The sequence below is a fragment of the Doryrhamphus excisus genome, linkage group LG6 (genome assembly GCF_037039965.1).
Source record: "Doryrhamphus excisus strain RoL-2023G ecotype Guam linkage group LG6, RoL_Dexc_Guam_v1.1, whole genome shotgun sequence".
Lineage (NCBI taxonomy): Eukaryota > Metazoa > Chordata > Actinopteri > Syngnathiformes > Syngnathidae > Doryrhamphus > Doryrhamphus excisus.
In genome coordinates, this window is record NC_136362.1 from 13,115,597 (window position 1) to 13,141,648 (window position 26,052).

At 43.9% G+C, this 26,052-nt stretch overlaps 1 protein-coding gene across 21 annotated transcripts in view; it reads left to right on the forward strand.

Annotated features, from left to right (window-relative positions):
* The first annotated feature begins 4,467 nt into the window (after positions 1–4,467).
* dlg1b (discs large MAGUK scaffold protein 1b) overlaps positions 4,468–26,052 on the forward strand; it is a 31,110-nt gene continuing 9,525 nt past the window's right edge. For 3 of the 21 annotated variants that reach the window (XM_058068725.2, XM_058068722.2, XM_058068721.2), the window contains exons 1-6: positions 4,469–4,860; positions 6,089–6,220; positions 8,712–8,878; positions 11,040–11,105; positions 19,757–19,924; positions 20,400–20,546. In XM_058068725.2, coding sequence (XP_057924708.1) covers positions 4,842–4,860; positions 6,089–6,220; positions 8,712–8,878; positions 11,040–11,105; positions 19,757–19,924; positions 20,400–20,546 — 699 coding nt within the window. In that variant the 5' untranslated portion in view covers positions 4,469–4,841. Of the gene's footprint in view, positions 4,861–6,088; positions 6,221–8,711; positions 8,879–11,039; positions 11,106–12,133; positions 12,394–14,858; positions 15,354–19,756; positions 19,925–20,399; positions 20,547–24,408; positions 24,746–26,052 lie in introns of those variants that run through there. The other 18 variants (XM_058068726.2, XM_058068724.2, XM_058068720.2 and 15 more) reach the window with 17 other exon arrangements.

A 26,052-nucleotide genomic window follows, 5' to 3' on the forward strand; every position in this document is an offset into this window, starting at 1 on the left:
CCTTTTTGTGCCGCTTCTTGGTCACCTTCATCACATTGACTGGAATGTATGATGTTTAGGCAATGAACGTAGTGGTGGATGTATCAGGTCACGTTAGCAGGAATGTGGAGAGCACACCGCTTATCTCATTGCTTTGTCATCTGCTAACTGAACACTAGGTGTCACTAAAACACTGCTTTATATTTCCAATTGCAGCCACCCAAGTTGCTCCCTCAATACCTAGCCGGGTTGTTTTTTTACTATTGATAATAAGCGTCCACGGAACGCGTACCATTTTTTTGACGTGACAATATTTGAACGTACGTCTCGGTGTCAACCCACGTACTCATTCCAAGGCCTATGTAAGTAATTGACGCATAGCAATGGAGTTCAATTTAGTACGAGTGTTGGTGCTTGTGGACAAACTTAGTAAAGCCTCGGCTGCCATTTAAAACGGTCACGAATTCGTTTCGAAAAATTAGGATGCATATATGTATGATTTAGTCAGATTTAGCTTTCTGTTTACATCACTCTGTTACTCCCTCGACCCGCCTGAGTCTCTCTTGACACTGGATAACAATCGCTGGGAGGTGGGGGGGCGCTATCCATTACTCTGGCAACCAGAATCCTGTCTAGCAACAGATGGTGTCTTGATAGGCCCTCTAGAGAGCACCACACACACACTTAAAAATCTCTCATGTTAGACAAATGTGCTTTCTGATTTATCTCTAATGTTATAGAATAGCTTTTCTATAAATGTCTTCAAAGCAGTGAAGTGCTGGTAGATAATGCTTACCGCCACTAAACGGCGCCAGGGGGCTAAGTTTGAACAAAAGTTTGAAAAACATGTGTTTGACTTAAGAGGTTTGTACAAACCGGCTTCCTCCCACATTCCAAAAATATGCATATTAGGTTAATTGGACACTGAAAATTGCAAGTAGGTATGAATGTATGTGTGAATGGTTGTTTGTCTATACAGTATATCCCCTGCGGTTGCTGCCTCTCACCCAAATTCAACTGGGATAGGCTCCAGCATAACATAGTGAATATGAACGGCATCGAAGATGGATGGATGGAGTTTTGTACAGATCTATTATCTTTGGTTCCACTTGGTACTACAGAGGAACACAGGAACCTATTGTAGCATGATGACATCATCACATCAGTGACAGTGGAGTGGACAGGGGAGACACAGCAGCAAAGTGTGTGTGTGTGTGTGTGTGTGTGCTGTTAATCCTCTTGATCCCACTGACAGCAGCTTGGTGCCAATGCACCAAAAAATCCAACCAATTGGACCTCTCTTGGTTTTGAACACCTCGTACCGGGATCCTGACAACAAGAAACAGTTGATGGAGGGTCGCCATGACCATGTTATTGGCCAGACAAACAGGGAGAGCTTGTTACACGTACACACACACAATACTACTACTGACTGTAGTTTACTGACTGTATTGTGTGTGTCTATGTGTGCACGAGGAGCCGGTACTGAACAGACACAGACTAGGTCATCTGCTGACGTCAAAGGTTGCGGCCAGTACTGAGCCGTCCCAGTGTCAGTGACCCGTAGGAAGAACAAAGGTCTTACGAATTGGTCATTGTGTGAACAAGGTGGTCTTATTGGTAGTTTTGTGCTTACATGACCCATACAGAAAGTGTACAGCCCACCTTTGTGTACGCCAGTTCTAATCACAATAGGTGTCTGATGTAACATATTGATGAGTTACACCTTCTTTCTCTCTTTAATTACCATTGTTCGCTCGCGACAATGGACGCTAACATGCTAATAAATAGTCAACAAGTGTCATGGTTTGTCGCTAGTTGACTCTCCAGAAAACACCACCCCTTGCAGCTAAGAGATACTCTGGTGTTTTTCCATGTCAAATACATAACACTGGTCTATAAGCAAAATGCTAGTGATATTTTTCTTGGTTTAGGTCATTAATAGAGAAAAAGTAAATCCTTTCCAAGATACAGTATTGGGTCAATATCCAAAATAAGGCAAAAACGTTAGTTTATCAGAGGGTACAGTGTTTCTACAAGCAACCGTTTGTATTTGAAAGCCCGACTGCACATTCAAATACACTTAATATGTCCAGCATTTTGTTTTTATTAGCAGAAATCTCTCTCTTGGAAGTGGACAAAATGGATTCATGTAGAGAAATTTCATGAACAGAAGCAGAAATTGACTTTTGCATTTGAGTTTTTTGAAATATAATTATAATTATAAGCAGCTGGTGGCAAACCTCCTGGAGTCATATAAAGCCCTTGGCTGCAATATGTCACTGAAGATACACTTTTTGCATTTCTTTTAACCTGACATAAGTATTGACTTCCGTCAGTTAGTGTAGTGATGAATCCTAGGGCACTGCTGTATTCTTGTTCCTGTGTAAAAAAAAAAGTATTTATTTATATATATTTTGAAATATTAAAATATTTAAACAATTTATATATTTTTTTATATATTTCCTGTGTAAAAAAAAATATATATATTTTACACATCACGCAAAAGTGTTGTACAGTGAAATCTGGGTTTAAAATCAATACTTTTTTAACAGTAATTTCATTCACTAATGACATGACAGTATTTTGGTTGAATGTAATGGGCACTTGGTCAAAGACCCCCCCCCCCCCATGGGGGCCACTGATCTAATCCTACTTGTCACTGTGAAAAACAAGGTTGTCTTTTTCTAGTCCCATTGGTCCTTGTAAAAAACAAAGTGGTCTTCATCCAGTCCCATTCGTTCTTGTAAAGAACAAGGTCATTGCGAGGAACAAGGTGGTCTTCTAGTCCTACTTTTGAAGATCATTGTGGTCTTTTCCTATAGTCTCATTGGTCATTGCAAAGAACAAGGTGGTCTTTTTCTAGTCGTATTAGTCATTGTGTAGAACAAGGTGGTCTTCTTCTATGTATATTGGCATCAGGCTTGTGCAGGATGTGTGCAGGATTTATCATTCATCTGTCAACATGTGATTAGAGCAGCACAACATGGTCACCATCTTGTCACTAAGCTCTACACACACACATGCACGTACGTGCGCACACACACACACATTTACATGGAATATTAAAGTACAACACTTCTAGAGCCTGCTTTTATTTTGAAAGGCTAACTGAGTACTTCTATTCTCAGGCCAACGATCTGGATATGTCTGCTCTCAGGATAAGTAACTGAGTATTTCTACACTTGGGACAAGTAACTGAGCACTTCTCTTATCAGGTAAGTATTTGAGTATAGTTCTCCTCGCAGGTCAAGTACTGAGTACTTCAACCCTCTGTACAACTCTGAGGATTTCTACTGGGTATTTCTACTATGAGGCCAGGTAATTGAGTGCTTCTACTAATTGAGTATTTTTCCTTCCTGGACAAGTAATTGTAAACTTGAACAAAACATTAATTCATTCATTTTCTACCGCTTATCCTCACAAGGGTCGTGGGGGTGCTGGAGCCTATCCCAGCTGTCTTTGGGTGAGAGGCGGGGTACACCCTGGACTGGTCACCAGCCAATCACAGGGCACATATAGACAAACAACCATTCACAGCACACTCACATACGGACAATTAACCGAGCATGCATAGTTTGGAATGTGGGAGGAAGCCGGAGTAACCGGAGAAAACCCACGCATGCACGGGGAGAACATGCAAACTCCACACAGATAGCCGAGAGTGGAATCGAACTCCATTCTCCGAGCTGTGGCGTATAATTTCTGTGGCCTGCAAGCTAAGCACTCGTCCGGAGTACCCGGAGAAAACCCAGGCATGCATCATGCAAACTCCACACAGAGGTGCCCGAAGGTGGAATCAAACTCGGGTCTCCTAGCTGTGTGGCCTGCACGCTAATCACTCTATCACCGTGCAGCCTCAAACAATACATTCAATCATTCATTTTCTACCGCTTTTTCCTCACAAGGGTCGCGGGGGATTCGAACAAAACATTTGCGGAAAAATAAAGTTGCACCAAACCTCAGAGTTTAAACCTTTTAACTGTGATTTGCTTTTTCTTTGGCTTTTTTAAAACACTTCCTCGAAAAGAAGGATTAGCCTCAACAAGAAGTAAGTTTTGCAGTGCTCGACTTGTTTTTCCACTTGTGTGCCAGTTAAAAGATGAATAAAGCTGCTCTGTTGTAGATAGCTAACATGGCATGATAATAAACATTCATTAAAGGTGACATCTAAAAATAAGTCATAAGACCACTGACAGGAAAATACCAGGAAGAAGAGCAGACTGCTTGACCTTTGACCTCACAGACTTCACATTTGGCAGCTACACACACACACACACACACACACACACACACACAGTACATGTTCTAAAGTGGGTCCCATCAGCACCAGCTCTACGCTGTCATAAAGAGTCCTAAATAGAATATGACAACTTCTTCCTCTTCTTTAATCCCTCCTCCCGCCAAGGTGGGCAGTGCGGGAAGGGACGGGGCGGGTAGGGGGGTCACATGGTAGACGCCATTTTGGAGGAAAGTTTGAAATGGGAGGAAGAGGAGGAGGAGGAGAAAGAGGAGGAGGGATTTACTCGCACAACTTTGACACGAACGCACAGCAGGCGCGTGCACGAATAGTGGCGTGCGCGCGTGTCTTGGCATTACGACAAACAAGTTCTGTTCTGGCTTTGGTTCTCCTGGGCCGGCCCACACACGCACAGGCGAGCACAGGGTTCGTCCAGGACTGGAGTGACTCGGAGTGACTCGGATTTGGGACGTGTCACAGCCGAGTTTAGTTTGTGTCGTCTTGACAGCCAACCGCTGTAATCCACCGTACCGCCGGGGGGGCAGTGAGTGCTGTGCGGCTAGCACGGACAGAGCTCCGTACGGAACCGAGCCAAGCTGAACCGGAGCGGAGAGCCCGCGACATGCCCGTCAGAAAGAAAGGTAAGCGGCTTTCTCCACTAACTAGCGAGCTAGCATGCTAACCCCTACTCGCCGGGGAGAAAGTCCAAATAGAGACACCTGTTCCAGAACCGGGTAGAAACTAACTCGGACAAAGTGTCACACTGGCCCACACCAATCTGCCTCACTCAGACTGGACGGAACCGGGCCTGGTCGGGTCGCTAAAGTGACTTAAAGAAAAAGAGCTAGCCTGTTAGCTTGTCGTGCTAATCAAGTTGGGAATGGAGAAGCTTGTTTGGAGGCTAAAAAATTCTCAGACTGAACGCAAACTATTCCTGTCATCGCCAATACATCTTGTACATTTTTACCACACATCCTTTCATCTCTTGCCATTAATCCGTGCTTTAATAAACTTTTATTTTTATTGCTCTAACGGCGTTAGAGGCAGCCTAAAAGTCTTGTTTTTATATCCATGACAACAACTTAAGTCCATGCAACTAAATGATCAATAGTTTAGTGACCACAGTGGGGACATTCATTACATGACAAGCCTTTGTTTCGTTTTTTAAGTAGACTTTTCACTTTTCCAGCTAAAACAATTGAAGTCAGAATTATTGATAAGCACGCCTGCTCTGTGATCAATACAGTGAATTAAAAAGGCCCCCAATAAATGTAGTACATTTTCATCCATTCATTTTCTACCGCTTTTTCCTCACGAGGATGCCGGAGCCTATCCCAGCTGTCTTCGGGCGAGAGGCGGGGTACACCCTCACGCCAGCCAATCACAGGGCACATATAGACAAACAACCATTCACACTCACATTCATCCCTATGGACAATTTGGAGTCACCAATTAACCTAGCATGTTTTTGGAATGTGGGAGGAAACCGGAGTACCCAGAGAAAACCCACGCATGCACGGGAAGAACTCCACACAGGGATGGCCGAGGGTAGAATTGAACCCTGGTCTCCTAGTTGTGAGGTCTGCGCGCTAACCACTGGTCCGCCGTGTAATACATTTTATGGCTGCTAGCCAGTCCAGGGTGTACCCCGCCTCTCGCCCGAAGACAGCTGGGATAGGCTCCAGCACCCCCGCGACCCTCGTGAGGAAAAAGCGGTAGAAAATGAATGAATGAATGAATTTCAGACACCTTTTAAGTGAAAAGCAGGAATTTCTCCAGGATTAAGAGTGAAATCAATTACTTGTGTGGGACATCCCGCCTCATCCTCCTGTCCTCGCACTCACTCGGCCACTTCTTCCTGTCACACAGATGCACAGCGGGCGCTGTCCCTCCTGGAGGAGTACCGGGCTAAACTGAATCATGCCGAGGACCGACAGCTGCGCGTCTCCATCCAGAGGGTCATCGACATCTTCCAAAGTAACCTCTTCCAGGCGCTCATTGGTATGTCCCTCCGCCAAACTTCCTCAAGCTTCTGGAAGGTTTTGTGACCACTGAAAGCAGAACAAAGCAGAAAGTGAATGAATGAATACCAATGAAACCAAGACTTGCTAGTTTACTGGCTTGTTGCCCACTAACGGGAAGCAGCAGGAATGTGGCCCTACGAGTCTCCTTCAAACTGTTATTAGGCTCAAAGGAAGAGCAGCACAGGGCCATTAATAGGGCCATTAATGCCTTTTAATTATCATTTTGTTTTGAAAAGCTGTCCTCCACCCATTTTGAGACACGTGTAAGTGCTACTGACACTAACAAACAGCAATTTTAAATTTGGTTAATCTGTATTTGTTGATTATTTTTTGGAGGTTATGACTGGAAAACAAAATGGGTCCATATTTGAGGTCTTTACCGAATCCCATTTTCGATTTATTTGACAATAATACTACGTTATAATACTATGTTCCATTTGTAGACCAAACGGTTGCCTGACACTGTATTTTTTATTATGAGTGTGAAAAAAAGAGGAAATACATCATCATCATCTGTTGCTCCATTGTGCAGGAATCCCTTGCTTTTATGGTAAATGTCAACACATAACAAGCATATCTGTGATTTCACAATTTCTTGACAATTCAACGTGTCAGTCATCATTAGGATTCAATGGAGCTTTGTGCCACAACTGAATTCATGATCAATAGTATGTGGGAAATATGTGCTATGTATTGTAAATGACTTAAGAATGCAGCAGTGGTTAGTGTGCATTCATGGATGCAAGTCTTGGTGTGGACTCACTATATACATTTACTAGATTCGTGTATCATTTAAAATGTCAACAAACGAAGATAGACAGGATAGTCGGCAAAGCAGTCAACGGTAAATTAACAACTGAATAAGCTTTTTATGAGGGTTGCTGTGTTTTTCACATGATTGCAGCAGGACAGCATGACACACATGACACATGTGTAGTTCATGCATCAAACAAAAGCAACTATTGTGTGATATTGTCAAGCAGCATACAAAGGTGGAGGTCTTGAATTTAGGAACACAACCAATCACTTCCTGAATGAAATAATTTTAACTGTATTTAAAAAGGATAACAAAAATACACTCGGCTTGGGAATGTTATTTCCAACATTCCCATCATAATGAGTTGTTGTTCCTAAGTGAAGATGGTTGTCCTGCATGAAGCTATAGTAAGTTGATGTTCCTCGCTAGTGATGAGGCAGTGCAGCCTTTCAGGTGGCCAATGTTGATTCATCAAAGTGTGACATGATGTTTGATCATCACATGTGTAAATCTGCATTAATGAGCTGCTTTGTTTATGCCGTGCACCACTTTGGCACTAGGTGGCATTATCCAGTGAATGCTTGGCATATTTTAATGTTCTATGGCCAAGGGCTTCACAGAGAAAAATGAAAGGGTGCCGGGCCACTTTGATGTGCGTGTTTGTAAAACATGTGACTACATACACAGTATAGGTCAATGCAATTTTCTCAATTCTTTTTTCATGTAACATTTTAATTTGTGAATACTTTTTCTAATTAGCCACGTACAATATTACATAGGGCAATATATTTTTTCAGTGATGTATATTTTTCAGTCAAATATAATAGATGGATTACTTTATACAATTTAAAATATTACAAAATAATCACTTCCTTTGAAATATTTTATATGTTATTTTTTATTCTATTTATTTTTACAAAGCAGCAAAAAACTTCATGCAAAAATCTCATGCAATGTTCTTTTTTTGATTATGTGTTTTTTTTTCCTAATGTGCCGCGGACCAACAAAAAACAAGCTGTGGGCTGCACATGGCCCCGGGACTGCTCATTGGGCACTCCTGTTCTATGCTGTCCATGTGGAAATTGGCCTCGGAACACGAGGTGCATTTGTGGCCCTCACCCTGATGTCCACCCCAAATGTGAAGCGGCAGCCGGCAGAGCACATTGTAATCCCTCTGTGGACATGACGATTACCACCCTCCCAGTTCCCTTCATAATCCACCCCCCACCCCAGCTGAGATGCTTCAGTTTGTTTTTCTTGTCCTTCTTTCTCTGGCCTGCTTTCAGACAAGCAGATGGCCTTTATGCACTCTCACTTTAATACTGCAGTGGGCGGAACTACTAGAATCATTTTGTTAGTGGTCCTTGTCAGGTCACGTGATCGCTCCCTCATGTCCTCATGTTTGGACTTCATAGTTTTATCAAGGCTGCAGATCAAGTCAGGCAGCAGTGGAGGCGGGGGACGTGGGGGGGTGGCTGTTAGTATTTTTACATCAGCATCTGAGTGTTGTTAATATTTCATCTATTTTCAGTCAACACTTTCTGAAAATAAACTCTCTGTGGGGGTGTGTGTGTGTATAATGAAGGTGTCAATATCATTCATTGTTTTTACTGCTGAATGACAAAACAAAAAGGTCCTCAAGTAAAGATGAGGCACAGCACAATAGCTGCCATGACAACATGTTTGTAACATATGTCCTCCTTGCTGTCAGACATCCAGGAGTTTTATGAAGTGACCTTATTGGACAGTCAAAGATGGGCGGAGTCTTCCAAGCCAGTGGATGTGGTGGTGCCACCCGTCAACCTGTGGGACTTCTCCAGCCTTCAAAGCACAACCGTGACCTCCGACACGCTGCCTAGCCTTAGCACCAGCATCGAGGTAAGATGGCCACCACACTTGTGTGCATGTGCGCGTTTGTGTGTTCATATGTGTTGGGGCTGTGTCTCAAATGGAATGTTTCCGTACACTTCCAAAAGTACTTAGTTCCTGAGTGTGCACATTTAGACAGTGTAGTGCTGTCCCAAATCCATTACTGTTGTGCACTTACCGGTAGGGGTGTCCCGATCCCAGCATGTCTATCCAGCAGCGGCCACACAGAGCCGAAAAAGACGTTGCAGCTGAGTACAAAACTTGTTAGGGACAAACTTCCCGTGGTTGCACAGAACCAAGCAGGTTGAATATGATCAAACTCATCGTGTATTTGAAGCAGCATCACATGGGAAATTCCCCACAGGACGTCATTAGCTATAAAAGCTATAAGCTATAAAAACTGGACCCCGGATGCTTAAAGACATACTGTAAATAGGTACATTTTTTACATACCTACATTACATTTCTAACATGCCGCACTACAAAATAAACTCGGCGGTCGAGTGGTTAGCGTGCAGACCTCACAGCTAGGAGACCAGGGTTCAATTCCATGTTTTGCATGTTCTCCCCGTGCATGCATGGATTTTCTCCGGGTAATGCGGTTTCCTCCCACATTCCAAAAACATGCAAGGTTAATTGGTGACACCAAATTGTCCATAGGTATGAATGTGAGTGTGAACCCACCACAGTGTGCCCTGTGATTGGCTGGCGACCAGTCCAGAGTGTACCCCGCCTCTCGCCCAAAGACAGCTGGGATAGGCTCCAGCACCCCCGTGACCCTAGTGAGGAAAAGCGGTAGAAAATGAATGAATGAATGAATGTCTTTTAGTAGTCGACTATTTGACGATTCTATTTGGAGTAGTGTGATTCGACTATCAATCTCGCTATCGAATCATATGAAAAGGTCATGTAATCAAGATCCTACCATTCTGATTACATGGGGGTACATGGGCTGCAGCTGAGCATACATTTTACATAGAATTACTTTGTTTTGTTTTTTTTATGAATAGAAAATTTTGATAGAAATGCAGCCTCATTTGTGTTATTATAGAATTCAAAATGACGTGTCTTTAACAGAAGACCTATACTTGCACAAGATGGAGGCACGTACACACAGCGGAGCCCAGCTTCTCTTGCAGATTTGCAGTTTTGTCGTTCATATGGGGTCTGGTTTAACATCTTACACTTGACAAAAGCTTTTCGAAACTGGATATCACCGATGTTCGACTTGTCTTTGAGACTGCACACTGTTTTTCTTGGTAATGTGAGGTTTTTAGTGAATAACATGGACGAGTTACGATTCCACATCCCACACAGTAAGAGACTTTTGGATTGCAACAACATGATTTTCACCAAGACATGACTGAGCAGCAGAGTACCGGACAATGCTATTTAGCTAGCCACACACTTCATGCTGAAAAGTAGCTGGAATAGGTAAGACAGGAAGCAGCCTGTACATGTCAACTGCTTTCTGAGTCACTAAATAAATGAAGGTACTGTTGTTGCACACCCACCATGTTAAGTTGTTTATCTGAGTGTTTTGGCCTTTTTCTTTAAGGTGGAAAAAGTCGCAAATGAGGCATACTGTGTGTGTATGTGTGCGTGTGTGTGTATACAGATATATCACACACACACACACACACACACACACACAGTCAACTATGAACAAATTGTAAGGAATCAGATTAGACTATGAAACTCCTTAGTCAAACACAGCCCTGTGTGAATGATTCGGATTGATACCGGTGACAAACGATATTCACGGCTGCTGTATCAGCATTGGATCACAAGTGAAAAAGGCGGAACACCCCTAGATAACAGAAAATTGAAGAACAGAAATGATTATTGTAATTATCAATTTCTGGTGACTATTCAGTTGAAGTGTCAATCACTGCACACTCATCAATTTGAGCATTGTGAGTACACTATGTGAATGCACTTACTGTATGCACTCAAAGGACTAAGTGTAACCAATTCAGACGCAGCCTGTGTGTGCGTGCACGTTGCTGTCAGGAGTTCAGATCTCGTTGGTAGCTGTCAGTATATCCGTCAAATGTTGTCATGGTGATGGTAAAGTATTCAAAAATTTCTTGTGACATCAAACATGATGATGATGATGATGAAAACAAACGCCCTCTTTCTCTCCCCTCACCCCTCCACTGCCACTCAGGACTCAGCTCTCCTAAACGAAATCCTCCACACGTTGGCCAAACGCTCGCCAAAACATGACACACGTGTAAGTAGTGTCAGGCGTTAGGGAGTGCATGGTCCATCAAATCATCCACATCAGGGCATGTAGGGGGCGGTGCTTGTTGGGCTGGCTTGGTGTCAGTTACTGGAGACGACCTGGAGATGTCGCCACATGCTAACTTAGCATGGTGTTTGCGCGTGCTTCATCCACCAGGTTGGTTTTTGGCATCTGGGTCGACTTCGGTCCATGATGATGTTTAAAGAGCCAGTTAACGCACCACCGTCATGCTTCCTTGCGCGTCTTCATGCTCCGCTCGCCATCATGTTAAGTGTGTCTGCATGAAGCATCCCAGGTGGCGGCTGATGAATGTGTGTATGTTGGCTACACATTTTCAACATGATGAAACACCAGCGAGGGCTTCAGTCTGAGAATTTTGCTTTCAGTTAATGACTTTTCTGTGTCCTTACGTGGACTCTGACCTTGTCTTGAATATGAAAATGTTTGCGGGTACTTTATGACGTCAGCGAGAGCTAGCACAGGAGGCGGTTCCACGCGTCGTCGTGGTGAGAGACAAACGTAATCACAATGAAGTAAGTGGTCGTCACATGATCGCCTGACTTGCTGGTTGATGTCATGTGCCGGGGACGGGGCTTGCGTGGCAGATGGGCGACGTGTAAAATATTCGTACGCGTACTTGTGTTTTCCACCCACGCCGTTGCTGATGAAGCTGTGACCTCAGGCGGCCGCCTCCTCGCTGTTTGAGTCACGCCAGCAGCAAACCTCCATGGTGATGAGTTTGAGGTTCTACGTGAGGAGTTATTGACAGAACCTGAAGTAGAATATTTGACTGTTTTATCACGAAAATATTGGCTATTTCTCGTTTACTTGTGGGTGTAGGCAAGTCCACATTGTTTGTTGAAACATCAGTTTCAATAAACTTTTAATTTTAATAGGTGAACGCACGAGAAAATATGCTGAGATGAGCTTTTCAAAACACACTTAACACCCGCACCGAACCTCGTATTTTGGGACAAATGTTGGCAGAAGTTTGAGATTTTCCACAGCCCTCAAACGTGTCATCACTGTGCGGGAAGGCGCGCACTTCGGTGGCTTGTCCCCGCTCAGGATGACGAGGTCTGGGGGAGGAACAGGGCGGCTCTCGGGTGCTGAGCCCACTCACTGGTGCCGGTGACGGTGGTTGTGTGTGCAACTGTGCACGCTGAGTTTGTCGGGCTTTCTCCCGGCTCTCAACAATGGATTGCATTTGTATCGTCACCACTAAGGTAACCTGAGATAAACCTCGCCAAATGCCAAGACGCAAACGGGAGTTGAGGTGCACTTTTTTTGCTTTACATTGGGCGTATACCTGCTTCCAATATCGTTTCCTGTTTTATGGCAGTTCGCCTTTGATCGTGTGATTGTTGCTTATATAATGGCGTATCTACCAACTTAGGCTGGCTGGATATGTGCTGCACAGTTGAAAAAGTTCGTCCTGTGCACTTAAGATTTCTTATTTTAATGGATGTGATAGACGCCACTTGGACGATATATGTTGTTAATGGTTCACTGCAGACTGCAGTTTGTGTCCTGACTTTAGCTAACTGCCAGTCCTTAATTGTTTCCTGTGTCCAAACTAATGAAAAACAGTTGCCTTATTGACAGAAGCCTAATTTAATCTGCTAATTGTTAAGTTTTTGTTTGTAATGTTTTCATCACGTTTTCTAATTGAAGTTCTTATAGGTTAATTACAAGACTCTATACACTAAATAATATATAAGATAAGATGTGATATGTTATAGTATAATATTGACATTTTAGAGTTGCTGCTTGACGAGCAGTTCTAATGTAACGCCTGTATTAAAGAGATGTAGAGATTAGGGTTGGGTTTTATTTGTATACCGGTATAGATTCTTTCAATTATACGAAAATGATTATTATCGGTATAACTAATGATAAACGTAACCAAGCCGAGTTGACTGTGTGCCGTGGCTGGTATATAAGATGAATGAAATGCTATCATGGTGAGAAGAAACATTAGTGTGTGGAAGTATTTACTCGGCAGAGTGCTCAGCCGTGGCACAAAATCATTATAATCAGTGAACAATCCTCTCCTGAGCTAAACAGGTGGATGAATCTTATCTTACAGCGCATGAGTGGAAGCTAGCAGGGTTAGCATGTGTGGTTGTGTGTGGGCAACTCATTTTGAAATATTAAAAAAATGTGAAAACAATTAGAAATATTATAAAAATGTTTTACTGCGCTTTTTGAAATGTGCATCAGAATCACTTCTCTGCCGTGTTGGCACCTATTAATGTTTGCTAGATGATGGATGAGCTGGCAGTGGCTATCACATGCATGCTAACTTAGTTTTTAAAGTGTCACTTAACTATCTTGCTCTCTTATCATTCCTGATGGCTTGTCTTCAAAACACTAAATGTGTGAGTTAGCTGTTCATCAAACATGTAGTGTGTCCAGTCTTTAGCTCATTGCTAGCGGTAACTCACCAGCTGATGTTGAGTAATTCCATTGCACAGTGGTTCCCAAACTTTTTACAGTCACATACCCCTTTGAAACATTTGACCTGAAGCCATGTACCCCCTACTCCTGCACACTTAAAAAAACCCTAAACCTTGGCATGAGTTTGACACCCCTGCTCTAAGTGAAATTGATGGCGTTAGGTCTGACCTGTCAATTTACGCCATCTAAAACAGCAGCAAGTATGTGGCTTCTACAAAGGATGCTGTTACAGCAATAAGTGCTCTCTTAGCCCAGATGATGATGAGAAGTTCAGCTACGACTTCAATTCCCCCTCCCCACTACCTCAAGGTGACACCATCTGGGTGACCATCACTGCCAAACAGTCTCATGGGACAAAAATACTCAAGAGTTGGGAAGGGGAGGGGTTGCAAATGCAGATGAGAGAGACCTCGCTTGTCACGATGCCAGCAGGTCACTTTCTAATCTTTTCAACATTACTTAGTGTCAAAATATATTTTGTTGCCATGGTAACAAACAAAACAGAGCAATTACTCCTGACTTTCTTTGCAGCCCCCTGCTGGCCAGTCTTTGCCGGTGTGTGGAGTCACAGTCCAGCAGGTGGCGCTCCCTCCATTGAGCTTGTACATCCTGGAAAGTGACTCACTGTTTGTGTACATATTACATGCATGTCATTGTGCGCATGTCACGCTCACTAATCTTGTGTGCTTTGACCTGCGATGGCCTGGGTCATGTGAGGTTTACACAGATATACGCACGCACACACTTAGAATAAATTTAGAAAGTGATCCTCAAATCTGAACCTGCCAGCTGCTATCACTGTCACTGTGTGCGCTCGTGTGCTTGCATATTGTGCTGAATGTGCACATCGCTGCCGTGCGCGTCTGTGTCTGTCTGTGTGTGTGTGTGTGTGTAGACTGACTCACATTTTGATAATGAGGCGCTCAGACAGGAAATGCGCTCACATGGAAGCTAATTGCTGCAATCTTTACAAATGTAATGTGTGTATGAGAAGAGCTGTGCAGTACATCTCCCATGGGTCTATGCTTCTGTTGATGGAGGCAGTAGATGGTGTCAGATGCATCCTGGGATTTGGAGTGTGGTATCACGGAAAAAGGAAGGGAAAAAAGAAAAGGATGTAAATTGCCAACTGTTGTCTAGTTTACACCTGATCCACTTCCTGTCCATTTTCTCCTCTTCCGGCGCCTCTGTCCTACATGCTCTACCTTCCCTGAGGGTACACCCCCGCCACACACAGCCATCCGTCTTTTTCATGGGTCATGTGACTTACTCACTCCCTCCCCTCCCCCTGGAGACCAGTCACACCCCCACAGAGGAACACTACACACAAACACAAACAGAGTGAGGAGGCAAATGAAACCAGAGAGAGACGAGGTAAGCGCCTGTGAAGAGGTGGACAGCTGAGAACTACATTGTACCAGAAGAAGAAGAGGGAGGAAGAGGAAGAGGGAGGTTCTCCCTGAATGAAGGAAGAGCTCAGGGAGTTGTTTCGTCCTCGCCGCCATGGAGCGATACGAGGAATGAGGGCGGATGGTGAGAGCAGAAAGCAGCAGCAGCAGCAGTGGAGGAGGAGGTGGCGAGGATGGAGGTGGTGTCGGCGGAAGTGTGGGTGGGGCTGGGCGGCGCGGGAGGAGCCGCCAACGCTCCCGGAGGCGGCGGCTGTCGGCCAACAAGATGTCGCCCGGCGCCAAGAAGCTGGAGTGTTTCTCGCCCATGTTGTGTCACTGCAAGGTGGCCTGCACCAACAGCGCCATCTCTCTCATGTTTGGATGCAAGGTGGGTGCACGCGTGCCTGTGCGCGTCCTTTAGGAACCCGATGGTAAGCTCAAGTTGGAATCGACTACTTTGAAATTCCTGCTTGATTCTGAACCATCCCGCTGGCTGCCATTCAAGCTCACTCACAGTGGAACCTCCATAGTCGAACACTCAAAAGTGGTCCAATTTGGAATTCAGCAAAAGCAATCCTCAAAAGTTCAAACAATCACTGTTTAAGGTATCACGCAAGGTGTTGGCATTTTCCTTTTTTTTTTTGGTGCTACCACAGAAGCATACCAGTGATGGAAAAGTCTGATGACAAAATAAACTAAATACAACCTACGGCGACAAAGGATAGCCATAGTTGTCAGGCAATATTGACTGCATGCGCACAAGCAGATGCTGATGTAAACGGCATGATGGCGAATGACGAGCATGAAAATGATCAGCAAAGCTTGCCACAAATGGAACATTTTTACTGCAAACCCCTTTTGGTCCCTCTCCATTGCATGTCTGTCTGGTGTCTTAAAAGGTGAAGAGTTAGGCCCTGTCCACACCTTGGCGGGTTTCTCATCAAACCATGATTTGGCCTGTCATCCACATGAGGCCGCAGATATTTGGTTCTAAAATCAAAGGTTTCAAAACCTCTGGCCAATGTGTGGATTTGGAGAAAAATCTGATGTGTTGGGGTATGGGCGCCAACAACCGCAGTTTTACATTTCCCAGCGTCACTACCTGCAACAACGTATGCTGTGACGTTACAGACCTGAGACCTTCCTTTACATCACAAACCACATGGATGCCCTCAGAACTGTGTTGGTTGCAGCTATTTTTCAAGTGCTTTTTGCTTGCTTGTATTTGCAAGCCTCAATATTGCTTCACTTTAAATAGCAGAGGTGAAGAAAGACTTTGAGGTCGGCCATCTTTGAAATAACAATTTCACATCCGAGGCGTCCTCCTCGTACAAAGCTCCGACGCCGATTTGCTTTGGCAAGATTCCCAATCAACATTTTCTTGTGTCTTGTTGACTTTGTATTCTAAATCATTTTTTTTAAATACAAGGTTGTGTGGACACAAGTTTCTTCATAAACAGAGAGGAGATAATATGCGGTTTTAAAAAATACCCTGCTATAGCTAACTTCTTTTCACACTTTTATGTTAAGTCACGAATGTTGAAATGTCACTTTAAACATTGCCTGTACTTGAAATGTATATGATGGCTACAGTTTGACCCGGGAACAGATGAATTTACATTGGAAGTCAACCAGGACCCATTGGTTTCCACTTTGGGGGCTCCACCGTATTGCTCTTTATAGGGTACTACTAAGAATACTCGCTGCGTGATGTGATGATAGTGAAGGCTGGTTGGAAACACTTAAACAGGACCCTGAATGTACTGTCTTGAAGTGAGACTGAGATGAGGGAGGAATTCAGCTTATGTTGTCTTTTAAGCTGCTGCATCATGATTTGTCGACCAAACCGCTCATCGACTCTACTCGTGGGGGGAAGGGGACATGCATGTGCTTGGGGGTTCCACGTGCACGCTGGTAGTTCACTCAGCAGAGTGCATGTGTGTCATGTGACGTCACACAAAGCATGACTGCACTGGAGGCGGGAACACGTTAAGATGACTGGTTGATCACAATGGCCGCTAACACATGTGGTTGAAATTCTCCCCCCTCCCTTCACATCTAGTCTTAATTAATCATTGATCAGCTGTCACTGACTGTTACAACCATGGTCCATATATCATTTCTCTGGATCAAATGTGCTGCAAACCCAAACAGGTGTCTTAAATTACTGTAATTAAAAAAAACTACAATACTCAAACGTTTTGTTGTCCAAAACCACCAAGAATAAACTCTACTGAGTTCAATGTCTGTCGTAAACAATAGAACAGTCTAGTGTCTGTGCTGACCTCATTGTCGTTTTTTTTTTGTGCGACATGTTGAGGTTATGTTAAATTTGCTGTTTTTTTTCTTCATTTATTTGTGGAAGCCATGTTTCTGTAAACACTGTTGGAGTTGGACATTTTTTTTTCTCTAATTCCCCTCCCCATATTTGCTGTGTTCTTCTTCATCCTCTTCCTGAGCATCCTGCTATGTCCGCTGATGCGGCTATTTTTAGCATCTTTTGGCAGCCAGTACAGCGCTGCGCCTCCTCATCGTGCTCCTCATGCTCTCTGAAAGCAAAGGAGAAAGAGGATGAAGGTCTTCATTGCCTCACTCTGTGTCATTGCCGTCTCATTCATTTTACATCTTTGCCAGTGCAAATATAGATTAATATTTTATTAATCCACAACAGGGGAAATTACGTTTGGCAGTACAAAAAAAACAATACACACTAAAAACACAGTTCCACAATATTAGTTATACTACTTACTTAATTTATGTGAACCTCGCTTGAACCTTGCTGTTCTTGAATGCAAAAAGAGGGAGCCTGTTACTGTGGCTTCTTGTCTGAGCTGCAAAAGTCTCATGTAAAGCGGATGCAGTGGTTGAGGATAGCCTACATCAGACACCTCATCCTCTTTTCCACTAACTCCCCCGCAGACACGTATGAAGCCTGTTAGTCATTTTCCTGCCAAAGAAGCACCTGCTCAGTCCTTTTTTTGTCTGGTACGTTTGAGTCTATAGACCAGTCCAGTTTGTAGTTGATGTGGACTCCCAGATGTTTACAGGACTCGAATAATAACACGCTGGCGTTGGATTTTCTTCCTATCGACGTCTACAATCATCTTCTTAGTCTTACAGGTGTTCAAAATGACACCATGCCTCTAGACCGTGAAGGCATCAATAAGATTCTTTTACTTCATTTCATCTGCTCCCTTTACGAATACCACAACAGCTGTATCGTGAATGTGACAAGATGCTGACCTGTTTGTGAAGTCAGCAGTGTACAGGGTGAAGGGGAAACGGGTGTAATTCTGTCCCCTGAGGAACCCCAGTTTTTGTTTCCAATGTCCCAAAGACATAGCCCCCTAATCCGACCTACTGTGGTCGCTGTGTTAGGTAGTCATGAATCCAAACAAAACAGTTTTTTTGTCCACGAGTGTTGTCTGCACGTGTGGCCAGCGTTAGACTGCTTTACACCGGTTCCATTCGAGTGGGCTCACTGCTTCGTGACGCTCTTCCATCTGCCGCTGTGGTGACTTCCTGTGTGACAGGTCACACGACCATATGAGCAACTTTGATTTAATTTGTTTAACATTCCTTTAATGCTATTGTAGAGGGCACATTTGTGGCATCTCAATCAAGGAGACCTCCATCAGCACTCCTCTCCTTATATGGTAACTCTGCTAGCATGTTAGCATCTCAAATGTAACAGTTGTATCAGGCGGGGTTAAAATGAATTACAAACCTGAGGGTGTTCAGCAGGATATGAGGTGAGGGTGCCATGTTAATAGTGTTTGCTGCAAGATGCTGTGCTAATGAAGAGCCTCAAGAAGGACTTACGCTACCACATGACTTGAGCTCGGCACACACAAGCAATGACTTGTCATGGCTTTTCACAGAACATCTCGAGTGGGTTCGCAGCAGATGTGCCAATGGCTGGTTGCTAGGCAACAGCTCTCCTTCAACTGACCTGCTCGGCGCAGGCGAGTAACTGCTCAGCCTCCCACTTTCAGGCTCATCTAACTTTTCAGTCAGAAAGTATAGAACCTATTCTGCCAATCAGTATGGAATGTTTGACACACCAAAACCCTGTCTAAAAAAGGATTATATCAATCCAATCCACTTTATATAGCACATTTTGTGCTGCACAGACTAAAATAACCATAAATAAAAATTAGTAGGTAAAAATAAAAACTAGGATAAATAAAACCAATTAAAACAAAAAATAAATAAATAAAAGACACAGGATCACACAACTCGCACTGACTTAAAAGCAGAATAAAAGTGGCTTTTAAGACAAGACTTAAAGCATTCAATTGTGGGGGCTGTTTTTTACTCGAAGCCGACTGCAGAAAAGGCCTTTAGTCTCATCTTGGGTACCACAAGTTGGAGCTGGCCTTCTGACCGAGTGCGCTGGAGTGTAAATTTGAGCAGGATAACTAAATCTTTAAATGCTTTCAAAAGAATTTGAGCCAACCACAACTTGATGTTGCTTAAGCACTCGAGGAGTGTCGGGGGGGCATGGAACAAGGCAAGGAACCAGGTATAGAGCGAACAGGATGGGCTGAGGAATTGATGCCTGGGTGACATCTGGTGAAGTCAGTGTGGTCCTGTGAGAGCAGAGGTTCTGGATGTGGATCCACATGCCTGTCTGTGGACTTGCTGATGTCAGCATTTGTAAAGGACTTGAACAACAAATCTATGGTAGTATTGGTGCCGTTTGCTAATTTCCATTGATGGAATGCAACAGTCCAGGTACTGATGCTCCATCCTCCTCATATATTGACTGTTACCTGTTTGCTATTTCAGAAGTACCGGCACCATGATGAGGAGTCATCCCCTCAGGAGGACCAGAGCTCTCCCCAGCTCACAGAGGAGGCGGGCGGCCCAGAGCTGGTCCAGGTGGCTGAAAAGAATCTTTCCCAGATTGAGAATGTGCATGGCTACGTCACCCATGCTCACATCTCACCCATGAAGGTATGATGCTCGCCTGGCTTCCTTTTTACTTCACTTGCTTTACTTCCTTTTTATGTAAACCTCCTGGAAGCAAAACCAGTGCTGGTCAAGTGACTCTGAAGTTGCATTGTTTTTACTCAGTTATACCAGTGGGTATACATGTTGGACACGAAATGCACAAAAGGTGACTGCAACATCATCAGTCTAAATATTCTGTCAAATGTAATTCCTTTTTTCTCAGCTGACAGGAATTTCAAGCTCATGACTTGAGCAAAAGTTACAGTAGGTGTTGTAGCTGTTGTCACAGAAACACATCAGCTGTGTGCAGCCTGGCTGTCAACATGGAGCTGCGATGCCCCCTTGTGGAGGATGATAGATGTAAACAGACAGACGTGTTGCTACCAAACATCAATCTAGTTGGTGCCATGTGAAGATGCTACTTCTCTTTTGTTACACTCATTGAGACTCCGCCTTTACTGCCGCCTGTGTCCTGTAGGTGGCATCTCTGGAGTGTGTCTTTGATGGGTCATCGTTAGGACACAACCACATGGAGCTCCCCTCCCCAACATTCTCCTCCCTCTACCCTCACAGAGAGGACAGCCCCCTCCCATCCTGCTCCTCCAACCCCTACCCCCCGATCCAGGTAACACCCCCACATACCAATTTCTATACTCATTAATTAATTTTGTCCCTTGAATACGCTTATGTGCTTGGCTGCTGTCCAGTTATGCAGTTAGAATGTTGTATTCTTGTGTTAAATCATGTCAAAGTTCCACACAATGGGGTTTGTGCATTTGGAAGTGAGCCCTGAAAGAAGTTTGGGATGGCTCGAAATGCTCTGTTTCAGAGGCCCTTGCAAAACTCTTCTTTTGTGATGTCACAGAGGAGCGGGCTTCCCTATGAGTGTGGCTGTAGGCGCGATACACTCTCTGCCCTCCTTCAAGCTCTGCTTCTCTGTTATTGGAGTTATTAGAGCAAGAGAAAAATATTTTCATCTGTCAATGGAATTTCACACTGGACTGTTTTTGTGAACATAAATGTGAAATATCCGCCAAACTGTTGCTGAAGCCAGAAGCAGTGCGCTCTCGCCGTGAAAGGTGCTTTAATGTCGGACACGCTGTGAGTCCACAGAGGTGGAGAAAACAGTACTGACTGTCTTAAACATGGTAGTCCTGCAAGGGACTCCTGACCTCCATGGCACCAGCGGTGCTTCTGACAAAGTGTGTGCGACAATGAGTGCTCCTCCTGGTGCAGGCGAGGTTGTTGGAGCACCAGTGGTGCGTACGTTACCACTTTGAGTTCATTCACAGTAGGTCTCCAGCCAGTAGGTCACATAGCTCCTAAACAATTAGCTCTTCAGAGACTTTATTCATGTATTACCAACTCCTATACCCACTAAAGTAGAAAATGGGGTTTGTCCGTAGTTAGAAAACACTTTGGCCATGTGACCAATCACAGTGGCGTGGGCGTGGCCTGTGGCGCGCCGTGGGTGGGGGTGGTGAGGGTTGAATCGAACTCGGGTCTCCTAGCTGCGTGGCCTGCATGCTAACCACTCGTCCGCCATGCAGCCCGCTGGAAAAACAAATCCAAGGAAATACAGCTGGAATAGGTGCAGATTCTGGAAGATCTAGAAAGTTTTCTGTGCGGGTTATTGTGTGCAGCTGCTCTGTAGGAGTCCACAACTCAATACGAAGGGTCAGAAAATGAGCATAATCGGTCCCTTTTAAAAGCATTAGCATTACATATTGTCTGACTGCCCTGAACCAAAGTCTCAGAAAAGTAGTTTTTCAACATTAAATTAAAAGCACAGAATTAAACAGACTGACCACTGATACTAGTCTGGAGTTTGTTTTCCAGAGAGAAGATTATCAGATTGTTTGTTTTTATGTGTGAGTTACGAGCATGAATTAACTTTACACTGAATAAATACAGACACTAAGACTCAACAGTAACCTCATCAAAGCTCACCTTTATGATTTCCCACACAGCACCAGCATTTGGGAACATCGATGAGGAGAAAGAAGAACAGGAAATATCTAAAAGTCTATTTGTGGCAGCATCTGAGAAACGTTCACTTTCTCACGGAGCACACAACTATGGTGTGTTCATTGACTGCTGGGAATAAACTATTTGCAAAAAAATGAAACAAAATGCCAATCATGCAAAAACTATAGGTTTTCAAATTGTATATTGTTTTTCCAATTAAAAGAATAGCTTTTTATTTTTAAATTTGTTATGCATTCACATAAAATTATTTAGTCATTGCTCCTGAAAATTTTCCAATGGTCCGGTTCAGCCCTGCCCACGGACGGGTACCATGCCATGGCCCGGTGTTTGGGGATCCCTGACGTAGGTGACATTTATGGTTGTGTTGTCATGAAAGCATGACATCAAACCCTCTGTGTTGTGTGTCAGTGCTAGATGAAACAAGGTGTTGGGATAGTAATGAGCTACATTTGAAAGGAAGAAGGCGGGGGGAGTTTTGTCATACTTTCTTAGTTTCTTTATTCAGCTGCGTTTGACTAGAATGAGCTCATATTTAGTCATTAGAGCTTTGCTGAAGCTAATACACTTCTAATCAAGTGTTCTGAAAACATCCTGTTTTCCCAGGACACACCTTGTCCTTTTAGATTAGAATGTGATGGGCACTTGCTGCATGTGGTGTAATACCTGACAGGGTATACCTGAGAGGTTGCCGTGTGGGAACACTTAATTCAAAAAGCCAAGCAGGGAGCATGTTATGAATTGCAAATGACTTGGATTGTTTATGTAGATAATTGACAACTTATTGATGAGGTTATTGTTGTATTGGTCCTATGTGTAGTAACAGCAGTCGTTGCTGATATGAGAAAAAAAGTTTGTGTCCTGATGTATGGCTTTATCTGTGTTTTGGAAAGCAAAAGGTTTCCAATTGTAGGTTCTCTTGGCCTGCAGACTTTTGTAGTCTATTTTGAGTGTCATTAAATGTAGAAAAATGGCTTCCTAAATTTAATGCTTCTTGTTGTTCAGTCCCTTGAGATGTGCTGATGGTGTTGTCAAATGATAATGAATGTTCGCTCTGCATTGTTCTTGTTTGTGTCCCTTTTCCTTGCTGTCTTAGTGGTATGATCCCCAGCATGTTTCCAGGTCCTTGAGGTAATTGACAGCAAGCACTATGACCTCTTGTCCATTTAACTTGATGTAAATTTTGCAGTTGGCAACCCAAGTGCCTTGGATCTCTCCCTGCTTCCTCAAGATGCATTCTTTCCTGGCAATGTCAGCGTTGTGTTTTTGTCAGATGCTCATTCATGTTGACCTTTGTTCCTTTCGGCTGCTTTCCCTGTTTCAGCAGAGCGGTTTTGAATTTCCTGTTGGTAAACTTAACAATGATGATGGTTATGGTGCTTTTTCTGCCTTACAATGGGACGCAAGTATCTATGGTGGGATGTCTACAGTACGTCCACCTCACTTGAATGTAGAAAGTTGGCAGTTTGTTCCTCTGTTGAAGCGACATCCATTTGATCTGTTCTTTCTTTGTTCCCGATTGCTCTGACATACGACCTGGGTTTAATACGACCTGGGTTCGGAGCCCCATCAAAACCACACTGTTCATTCGTGCATTCGGATCCAGTTCAACAGTAGTGTTCATTTTTTTGATTTTTTTTTTTTGCTTTATTATCTTTTGTAAGAGCAGCGCTCTAGGCAACATTTTAACCTGTAATACTTTGATGTTTAACATCCTGCCTCGGGTCTTTAACCTTCTCTTGATGGCTGTTGTTCTGCTGTTTTACAGCTTCAATGTATTTTTGCAGGTTTTTCAGCTCATGTTATACTTCTACCGCATTTTGTTCATTATTTTCCAAGATTTCCTTTCGTAACGCGTTCATTTGTTCATTTTTCAAGCCATTAAATGCTGAGTGCTCCCCATGGGTCAATGACCGAAATGGCTGCAATGGCAGGGAACGGAGAGATAAACAATCATTCACACTCACATTCATACCTATGGATAATTTGCAGTTGAAGATAGCACATATTTGCCGAATAACCTAACCCTTTTGGAATCCGGAGTATCCGGAGATGCCCAAGCGCAGATTCGAACCCAGGTCCTCCAGATCCCCAGACTGTGTGACCAACATGCTAACCGTCACCGTGCGGCCACCTGTGCAAAATATAAATTCTTTAAATTTTTCAACTGTCCTTAATATTTTTATCAGTTTGAATTTTAATCAATTTTAATTAAATTGCAGTCCCATTCTCTGTTTTATCTTTTTACTTCCGGGATGCTAACGTGCACATTTGTCCTAAAATGTCCTCCTTGTGGCCAGTAGGTCATCTAGTAGTCAGGGTCTCTCCTCCAGAAAATGACATATGGCTTGTGTGCCAACAAGAAGATAAAGTGAAGGAGATTGCGGCGAAAGGACCTGCTTGAGCTTCCATACTGCAGTGAGCAGACGACTATCTCTCTTCGGCTGTCTCTGTCACTCTCTCTCTGCCTTCAAAGCGATGCTCTCTCGCCTGCCCTGGCAGATGCAGATGGACGTGCTCTTGGAGGCTCATCTCACCTTTTTCCATCACCTCCTCCTTTAAAGAGGAGGACCAGCTCGGCGTTCCAGCCTTGATATTACTGTCTGTTTGGAGGACGAGGAGAAAGGGGGGGGTGCAAGGTGGAGTGAGGCCCCCCCCTCCTGTCTCCTGTCTGCTCTCCAGCTGGCATCACCTCCACCAGCTCAAGGAGCGTGGGGAGTGAGGCACACAGGATCAGCAACAAGCAGCATGCTCAACTCTGTTTGTTATGCCAAAAAGATGGGCCGCCGCATCATGGTCACCCTGAGGACCACCAAGCGGCTCCACCGCCGCCTACTGGTAGGTCATCCCCCCGACCTCCCCCTTTTAAAAAGGTGAGGAGGTGCTGCACTGACCCTTCTTGGGGGAACACTTGCACATTCGTCTGAGTGGCGTGTTACATGCTTTTTTTAATGTCGCTATAATACATGCCTGTTGACGGTTTTGTCGTTGGTGGATGTACGCATGGAGAATAAATCTGGTAAGCAGAGCTGCTGCTGCGTCATGTGAGGTGTCAGATCACTTTTCATTCAAAGTGCACATCTAACACAAACGCGCACACCACACACACACACACCCCTCTCCCGTGACATGCTGTTTTGGTGCTGTTGCTAGCAGTGTTTTTTCTAAAGGGGTTTCAAAGGTGAGACAGTGTGATTTTGTGTATTGCGCAATCTGTAGGAAATGGTGAAGGGAGCAGTAAGATGATGAAGAGCAGCACCAGCTTCAGTCGTGCTTAAATAGTGTGCGCGTGTGGTGAACCATTCTCCTGCATAAACAGCAGCATCATGTTGTGTGCAGATGTGAGGAAGCCCTGCAATAGCACATGCCTTCCCTGGCGTTGCCTAGCAACCTCTGGGCTCCTGACATGCAGCACTGGCCCTCCACCCCACGTCTCCCTGTTTATTGCATAAAACACATAGACACACACACACACACAACGCAATGTACCAATAAACAGTCTTTGTGTAGCAATTACATCAAGTGTCACATTTTCACACTGTCTGGCTGGTGTGGTCCACTTGCAGACCTCCCCGTTTATGGAACAAGCTCGCCATCTGGCCGCACGATGAGTGGAAGTTGGCTGTGCGAGGCATAATGACAAAACTTTACAATCATCATCCTCATAGAGGGGGAGTGAGCTGTTAGCATGTAGCTAATAGCTCAGCTCAACATTGACATTGTTTGAAAGTTGAAGAACACTGGTATATTATTTTGTAACTAAATATTTACATTATTCTTATTCCACCTCTTTTTTTTGACACTCGCTTACATTTTTCAATTGATTGAAACCATTACTACATGGAAACATTCAGCTCATAGCGGACATGATTTTCTCTTGACACATTCCAAAAATTCCAAATTTTCTGTAAAACAAATTTGCCTTAAAGGGGACTGAGTATGCTTTCCCCACTTTTCTGTAGTTAGAATGTTGTATCCTCGTGTTAAACTATGCCAAAGTTTCAGATAATGAGGTTTGCACATCTGGAAGTATATCGCAACCAACAAATTTAATATTTAATACATTGCCTTGCATTGTTCCTCATGAGGCTACACTCTTCTGTACTATGTGTATGCTAGTGGCCATGCCTCAACCCTCCATGACA